The sequence below is a fragment of the Cricetulus griseus genome, unplaced genomic scaffold (genome assembly GCF_003668045.3).
Source record: "Cricetulus griseus strain 17A/GY unplaced genomic scaffold, alternate assembly CriGri-PICRH-1.0 unplaced_scaffold_1, whole genome shotgun sequence".
Lineage (NCBI taxonomy): Eukaryota > Metazoa > Chordata > Mammalia > Rodentia > Cricetidae > Cricetulus > Cricetulus griseus.
The window spans coordinates 8,650,329-8,659,037 of record NW_023276808.1 but is presented as its reverse complement, the minus strand read 5'-3'; the positions used below and the strand labels follow the sequence as shown (position 1 = coordinate 8,659,037).

Below are 8,709 nucleotides of genomic sequence, written 5' to 3'. Positions count from 1 at the left end.
TTTCCATCTGAAAGCCTACAAAGTCTCAGGTTCTGCTTCTCCAGCAAGATGTTCAGAGAAGCCATAAATATTGCTACAGTAGATAGAATCTTATTAGAAGGAATCAGTCTTTTCCCAAATGAAATTCACTTAGAATTTAGAATTTCATGGTCTCTACTCTTTCACTAGATATTACTCAATGGGGGTGATATAAATGTCATATAGAACAACCTTATTCCTGTTATTCAGGAGGGTACCAGTGATTGCTGGGGTGGACTGAAAAGTATTACAGTCCCAGAAGGGACTGCGGGTACTGTCTCTGACAACAGCATGATTTGCCAAAAAATAAAGAGTGGAAGAAATTAAGGGGGCTGACCCATCACAGCTGAGTGGAAACAAAATACAGTATATGTTAGCTTGTCCTCAGTTATAACCAAAGAATCCTGTGTGGCATTTGATACTCGAGCATCAAAACCTAATTATCTCCCTAAAAATTCTTCCATTCTCCACAGCACTGGAAATATAATATGGAGCAAACCATAGAGTGACTTCAATCTCAGGTTCTTGCCACAATCTGTATGTCCTCTATAGTCACTGTACTTGTCTGGACCTGTGGAACAGCAATCAACAGCAAGATATCTGGGGTGGGATGGGGACAAGTGACAAGAGAGAATAACCATAGACGGAATTCTGATTAAGTGGCAAATTTTATTTTTTCCAGGCTAGCCTATCTAGCCAGTATTATGAGGTAAAGGGGGAAGGGGAGAAGAGCACAAGACAAAGGTGTTCATTTAAGCAGGATGTTAGTAAACTACAGAAAGAAGATGTTGGCAGGGTCAAAAGTTCATGAGTGGTTGGGAGAAGGAGGGTTACCTAGGTAAATGATGAGATGAGGGAGGGTTGCTTAGGTAAGTGGACCTGTGTTTGGAACAATAGATTGATGTCTCGGTCATGTTCCTTCTGGGTACTTATGCTTCTGGGAGTCATTTATAATCAAAAGACAGTTCTATAACCATGTGGCATGCCAAGTTTAGGCCTAAAGGTTAATGCCAACCTGCAAGGCTCCCAACAAGTCACCACCATTCAGAGATCCAAACTGAATGTTTGCAGGTATCAGGGAAGCAGAATATGAGCCCATTCAGACAAGTCAGACTTCGAGCCTGAAAGTTCCTAAGTTCGCCTAACAGGAGGTATAAAATCAAGCAGGGGTACATCTCACATGTGGACTGGTGATCTCCCAATGATGCCTATTATCATATGGGAGATAAACTCACTCTTGTGGTTTTGGTTAGCCAACCATCTTTAAAAAATATTTATTGTCAGCTTCCATCCTGATCATTTCTTTTGTATATTTCCATCATTTTTTTGAGATTTGGCCTTGGAAATTTCCATAATCACCAAGTATAAGTTAATTTCTGATGCAGTCAATTACTGTGCTGTGAAACAGATTCACCACACTGGTTACTTTCCTATGGTATCTATCCATTATGTGTCCTTTTATGTATCTGAAGACTACTGTGGTGAGAAAAGACTTTACCACATTGATTACATTCATACGGTTTCTCTCCAGTATGTGATCTTTTATGCGATTGAAGAGTACATTGATGAGAAAAGGCTTTACCACACTCATTACATTTATAAGGTTTCTCTCCAGTATGTGTCCTTTTATGAATTTGAAGAGTAGTGTGCCGAGCAAAGGCTTTACCACACTGATTACATTCATACCGTTTCTCTCCAGTATGTGTCCTTTTATGCGATTGAAGAGTACTGTCGTGAGCAAAGGCTTTACCACACTGATTACATTCATGAGGTTTCTCTCCAGTATGTGTTCTTTTATGCAATTGAAGAGTACATTGATGAGAAAAGGCTTTACCACACTGATTACATTCATAAGGTTTCTCTCCAGTATGGGTCCTTTTATGCGATTGAAGAGTACTGTCCTGAGAAAAGGCTTTACCACACTGATTACATTCATAAGGTTTCTCTCCAGTATGGGTCCTTTTATGCATTTTAAGATTACTGAGCCGAGAAAAGGCCTTACCACACTGATTACATTCATAAGGTTTCTCTCCAGTATGTGTTCTTTTATGCATGTGAAGGTGACTGTGCCGAGAAAAGGCTTTACCACACAGATTGCATTCATAGGGTTTCTCTCCAGTATGTGTCCTTTTATGCATTTGAAGATATCTTTGCTGAGAAAAGGCTTTACCACACTGATTGCATTCGTAGGGTTTCTCTCCAGTATGTGTTCTTTCATGCATTTGAAGAGTACTGTAGTAAGAAAAGGCTTTACCACATTGATTACATTCATAGGTTTTCTCCCCTCTATGTCTTCTTTGATGAATAAGAAGATAACTGTGATATGCAAAGGCTTTACCACATTGGTTACATTCATATGATTTCTCTTCAGTGTCTTTTCTTTCATGACTTTGGAGATAACCGTTATTTTCAAAGGCTTTATCACATTGTGTGTATACAGAAGAATTCTCTCCAATTTGCCTTCTTTCATGCCTGCCAGGAAAAGGTTCATATGTAAATGATTTACCATATTCAATACAATGTTGAATCTTGTTACCTGTATAAATTAATATTACAATTTATTTCAGTTGTAAAGAAGATTCCGATATTATAGTTTTATCACTGTGCTTACATTCTTCTTTTCCTCTTCATTAAGGGTTGCATGTATCTTTGAAAATAGCTGTGAATATATAATCCTGTATTACATGGTTCTCATTTTCAGAACCTTTTTCTAAAGGTGATTTTTCACATAATGAGGAGAACTAGAAAAATTCATCGTTTATCATCCTTTTTTGTATTATTAACTTTTCCTTCTCTGTGAGTCATAATACATATGCTAATGAACTATAAGAAACAGAAGTATTTACACAGACATAGAGTCATAGGGCTTTTCTACAGAGTGAGCTTGGTGAATTATCAATGAAGATGAAAAACAAATTACTGGTACACTTGAATCAAATTCAGCAAGTATGCTCAAAATGGGGACCACTACACGACTTTTAAATATCCTGCAAGAGAGGTATATCATGTTCTACATATCTCTTTGCTGAAATGGCTTTTATCCTGAGTAGTACATGATATTCTTAATAATGTAAAGATTATGAAGAAGAGGCTTCCTCATTTAATTCATTTTGACATTCTGTTCTTTATAGATATATGTTATTGTGCTTACACATTCCTAAATAACTGCCCCTTGACTCTTGACAATAATTTCTCCTGTCACAGCAAGTACATGAGTAAAACCAATTTTTCTGTGGAGTATTTGCTTATTGGAAGTTTTGGGGACATGACTATCAATTCAATCTTGTCTATATCTTTAGTAATATAGGTAGTATGAAATAAGTGGATTTATGGTACTACAGCATAGCTCTCATGGTGTAAGGATTTAAGTGGCATTTTCTCTCAATGCATTATTTCTTTGTCTTCTTTCTTAAAATATTGCTTTGAAAATGCAGTGAAACTACCTGAAATTCAGTTCTATGTTCTTGTGAGAATTTAATAATCATCAATGCAAATTAAGCTGTGCTTAAATACACTGCTGTTTCTGTTTCAAACTTCAGGACACATTTCAATTTCTTCAGAGACACATTTCTGTGAGCTTGTAAATGAAAATTACCTGTCATGTCTTTTTGAACTTGCACAATGTTCTTCAATATTATCTTCCCAAGAGTATCCTAAAATATAGGGCAAGAAAATTTATAGAGTATTATTGAGAAATAATATATGCAAATGTGCAAAAAATTATGTTACTGTCCTCAGTGAGCTTTATAACTTTGATTTATTTATTACATTCTATTTCTTTCTCAATCAAATTAAAGAAGAGCCAAGGAACCAATAACTAAGGAACAGTTGTCCTATTATTTTAAAATGGTAAGGAAAACATACTCTTACCTATATCATTGAGGTTCTCATAGGTCTCCAGCATCACATCTTTGTAGAGATTCCTCTGAGAAGTATCCAGCAAAGTCCACTCTTCCCAAGTGAAGTCAATATGCACATCTTTATACTTCATGGCAATCTAAAATACCACATACATGTGTGAAACTTAAAGCAAAATACTGACAGTATTGTAAATGTGTGTTTCTATAGAACCTTATTTTAAAATGTGTTACTTTTATGCTATAGAAAATTTGCTTAATGAAGTAACTATGTGTTGATTTTAATTTTATGAAGCTGTTCCTCTTTGCCTGAATACAACATCTTATATTCTGATGAAGACGTGTTTATCCAATAGTGAGTCAGGTGAAAGGATAGGCTGTGGTATCAGGAACACAGAAGGATAAATTTGGAAGCAAGGAGGAAGGCTCAAGAAAAAGAAGAGTAGAGGGCCCACACATTTAACATTTCTGATGATAATCTCCAGTGTGCAGCCCATATTTAACTGCAATATACACTTCATAACTTAATATAAAATGCATATCCAAGATTTGAATAACTTATAAATGTAACTAAAACACACTTTATAGCTAATTTATCTCACATTAATTTCAAAGTTCTATTTTCCCTTTAAGGATGAGGTCAGAGTCTCCTTTTTATAATATTTTATGTGTTTTTAATTTCAGTATATGATATTTAGTCATTATCTTCATTGCTTTTAACATTTAAGATCTAAATGTGAGCACAGCTGATGTAGGGTGGAAGGGATGGGATAGAAACTATAGTTGGATAGGTGATCCTGTGAGGTGAGAAAGAATTGCTGGAGGTAAATTACTCCTTCAGACATCTGGTCCTGGTAACATTAAGAGTTCTAAATTCTGTTGAATACGATCTTTTATGTTTTCTAATTTTTTTACATTTAAATTACAAACATTCTTACTATATATACCAGTCCCACTCCATGCCCCTCCCCATTCACCCATACCTAACATTGAACCCCATCCCATCCCTCTTCTGCTTAACAGAAAAGGTGAGGGCTTCCATGAGGAATCAAAGTCCATCACATTATTTGTGGCAGGGCCTAGTCATTCCCCAGTGTGTCTAGGCTGAGAAAGTAACCCTCAGTGTGGAATGGGATCCCAATGTCCATTTGTACAATAGAGATAAATTCTCTTCCATGACTAGAGGCATCATAGAATGCCCAGTTCTCCTAACTGACTCCCAATTTCAGAGGGCCTCGTTCTGTCCTATGCTGGTTCTGAACTATCTGTTTGACCTCAATGAGCTCCTAATCTTCAAGTCACCTATTTATGTGGGTTAACCCTGATTGGCCATGATTACGTTGCCCATCACACCTCACTCTCTACAACTGGATTCCAGGCTTTTGGTTCAGTGCTTAGCTGTGGGTGTCTGCTTCTGCTTCCATAAACTACTGGATGAAGGCTCTAGGATGGCATGTAAAGTAGTCATCAATCTCAATAAATGAGAAGGGCATTTAGGATAACCTTTTCACTATTGCGTAGAATGTTATTTGGGGTCATCCTTGTATATCTCTGGACATTTCCCCAATGCCAGAAAACAGGAGAACATGTCACACAGAATGAACTTAACATGGCTCCTAGGGGCTCAGAGAAAGTGAAGAGTCAATCATGGAGCCTGCATGACTCTGTGTCAGAAACTCTGCAAACAAGCTTTGGTTGTTTATCATGGTTTGTTTGTGGGATTCCTTCCAGGAGCTCCTGTGGTGTCTCTGACTCTTTCACCTGCTCTTGGGACACTTTTCCTTCTACTGAGTAACCTTGGTCAGGCTTGTATAAGGGTTTGTGACTAATCTTATTGCATCTTGTCATGATGTGTTTTGTTGATATCCATGGGAGGCCTTCTCTTTTCTGAAGGGAAACAGAATATCAGTGGATTTGGGGGAATGGATATTGTGGAGAGGGTTGGAAGGAGTGGAGGTAGGGGAATTTCTGTATTTATTCCAATTTCATTGATTATCATAACATATAACAGCCCAAAAAGCACAAATTCCCTTCTGATACTCAAGACAATGTCTTGACTGTAACATATTGTATAATCAAGAAACTAATTAAGGATTTCCAACATATTAAAGCAAAGGATATATTATCAATCAGAATAAGAGGAATATTGCCATATTCCAGCCTCCAACTGAGGGAGACATCCCTTTCTCATGTGCATGTCACACCAGCCCAAATAACAGGTAATGTTACAGCAGCTCATGAAACTTCTACAGTACATTCATTCCCAAACATAGTCCTCCAACAACAAATCAACTGCCATCCACAAAGCCATGTCACACCAAAAATTGTATTAATATCCTCTGCTCATGGCAGGTCTCATAAGTCAGACTAACAGGTAGGTAAACGGAAGCAAAGACAACTTCTGGACCAGAGTTCATGCCATCTATAAGAAATACACAATTGCTTCCTCTCCAGTGGATCTTCTCCATTCTTTCAATAACCCTGAACACTGTTTACAATTCAATTTCCTCCTCATTGCTTTGTTGCAGCCTCCAACTTTATAGGAATCCCTGTGCTCTGGCAGGGATTCTGTAGACAGCATCTGCCAGAAGTCCATATGATCCACCTGACCACAAAAATCTCCCAATCTCTCCATGCCTTCTCAACACTATCACAGGGTTCTCTCCTCTCTTCCATTCTTACAATTTCAAACCATGGCAGATACACCCTACTGGAACAAAGACCACACATACAGAAAGATTTCCAGCACCCAAAATGTGGTGAGAATCCCTATTCAACCATAGGACTTCAGATCAGAATATCAGAGGTCAAATAGAAGCCAAGGGAAAAAAGCACCCTTCCAACAAATTAAAACTGAGAAATTAGCACCTAGACCCACAATCACCTCAAAGCAAGACAAATGGACACCAGTGTAAAAAAACAAACAACAACCACCAGAGCAATAAATCATTATCAGTTTCTATCAATCCTACGAGACCAAGTCATGAGTAGTCCAACATGGTTGAAGCACAATAAAGACCAACTTTATTAACTTGATAGAAGTCCTGAAAGTGGAAATGAATTAGTCGCTGAAATAATTATGGGAAAGCATGAATGAAATACTATCACTGTGATTAAATTATTTAAGTAAAAGCTACTCTGGTAATGTACTGATTTTCTTGTTAGGCTTAGGCCAAAGTCCACCTATTTGGGAGCTCAGGAGAGAAACTCAAGTTATACACCGAAGGAAAAACCTGTGGGACCATTATTTTTTTGTTTTCTCTTTTGCTTTTATACTATCTTGTATTCAGCTAATTCTCTTTAGCTGCCCAGGAAAACTTGCTAAGAGACATTGCCAACTCAGTCGATTTCTTCTTCCCACATCAATCATCAGTAAACACAATCTTTTTCAGGCAGAAGTCAGACATTCTGATCTAAGAACACAATCGATGTTTGATCAGATGACCCTAGGATTGATCATATTGAAAACTGAGGCTAATTAGGAGACAGAGACAGCAATATATGAGAAGGTTTTAAAATGTAAAGCCAATGCATAAATCATATAAATCACTTAAGCACTAATGATTAAAACATAGAGATAACCACAACTGGAAAACACAGAAATGATAGTGTACCAGAAAATGGGAAGAGGCAAGCATCTAAGATAAAGATGAAAAAAACTAAAAATGTCTCTCCACAGCAACTTCCCCCAAATCAAAACCTTCAAGAACTGACAACATAAGAAATTGTATTAAGACAACTTGGGGAAGGTCGAATATTTTTAAGAAAATGAATATAACTACTTTATTGTTATAGCTTACAGAAAATCAGTACACAGATTCACATAATATGAGGTCTACACTTGTCACAAAGATACAACAATCAAAAGTATGTGAAAATTTTTCAAAGAAGATGGGGTTGGTGAGAAAAAGAAAAGAAATAAGGCAGAAAAAATACTGTCAACTTTTAATCAATAGCCCAAAGAAAACATAGGAAAGGAAATGGGTGATCTTGACCAGTGTCACCCAGATCCCTATAATCCCATGGATATAAAAGAATAAATAAACACAGACTTCACAATTTTCATAAAATCACTTCAAATGATCCTTGAATTGTTGTTTCTGACCTTCAAGCTACTGGTATTTCTTCTAAAACAGAAGCACCATGATCCAGAGTTATCCCCAGAAGTGAAGGTGATCTCTTCCTATGCATCGGCATCTCCCTATAATTCCTTTTGTTTCAGGTAAATACAACCCCACTAATGCTCAATCAAAAAACAACACAGAAAAATAATTTAAAACACAGGTAGTCCAATGGACTCAAATTGAAAACTGTAATATGGACCCACATACCTACAAACACCTGATGTTGGACAATGAAGCTAAAATTATACAAAGGATAAAAGAAAGCATCTTCTATAAACTCACTCATATGTGGATTTTAGACATACAGTAAAAGATTACAAGCCTACAATACATGCTGCCAGAGAAACTACTAAACAAGGAGGACCATAAGAGAGACAAACATTGTCCCCTTGAGAAGGGGAAAGGGTCATGATCCCCTGAGCAAATTGAGAGCATGGGAAGAGGGGGGAGGGAGCTATGAAAATGAGAAGGGAAGAAGAGGAAGGATGCAGAGGTCATGAGGGAGCAGAAAGGTTGAATCAGGTGAAGAATAGAAGAAAGGGTGTATGGTAGGTAGGGTTTTAGTTGGAGATGGTAGGGGAGGATGGGAGGGAGAAGCGAACTGGGTTTGTCATGTAAATCAATCTCGTTTCTAATTCAAATACAAAATGATAAAACATCATATATATATATATATATATATATATATATATATATATATGCTACAATGG

General features: G+C 37.1%; 1 protein-coding gene across 2 annotated transcripts; it reads right to left on the bottom strand.

Annotated features, from left to right (window-relative positions):
* Positions 1 to 1,188: 1,188 nt before the first annotated feature.
* Positions 1,189 to 4,047, bottom strand: LOC118239773 (zinc finger protein 431-like). Of its 2 annotated transcripts, none has more exons than XM_035453655.1 (3): positions 3,889 to 4,047; positions 3,614 to 3,671; positions 1,189 to 2,490 (listed from the first exon to the last, which is right to left on the bottom strand). In XM_035453655.1, the coding sequence occupies exons 1-3, from the start codon at positions 4,007 to 4,009 to the stop codon at positions 1,458 to 1,460; spliced, it is 1,212 nt and encodes a 403-aa protein (XP_035309546.1). In that variant the 5' UTR covers positions 4,010 to 4,047; the 3' UTR covers positions 1,189 to 1,457. The 2 variants fall into 2 exon arrangements, with proteins under 2 accessions (XP_035309546.1, XP_035309547.1); XM_035453656.1 differs by having other exon boundaries at positions 1,189 to 2,554; positions 3,889 to 3,963.
* Between the last annotated feature and the right edge of the window lie 4,662 nt (positions 4,048 to 8,709).

Bases quoted from the DNA above. Each gene is read 5' to 3' on its own strand.
- LOC118239773 (XM_035453655.1), bottom strand. From the start codon at position 4,009: ATGAAGTATAAAGATGTGCATATTGACTTCACTTGGGAAGAGTGGACT. The intron at 3,672-3,888 runs GTAAGAGTATGT...CCTATATTTTAG, and splicing joins TGAGAACCTCAATGATATAG to GATACTCTTGGGAAGATAAT. The intron at 2,491-3,613 runs GTAATTTTCATT...TTTTCCTGGCAG, and splicing joins AGTTCAAAAAGACATGACAG to GCATGAAAGAAGGCAAATTG.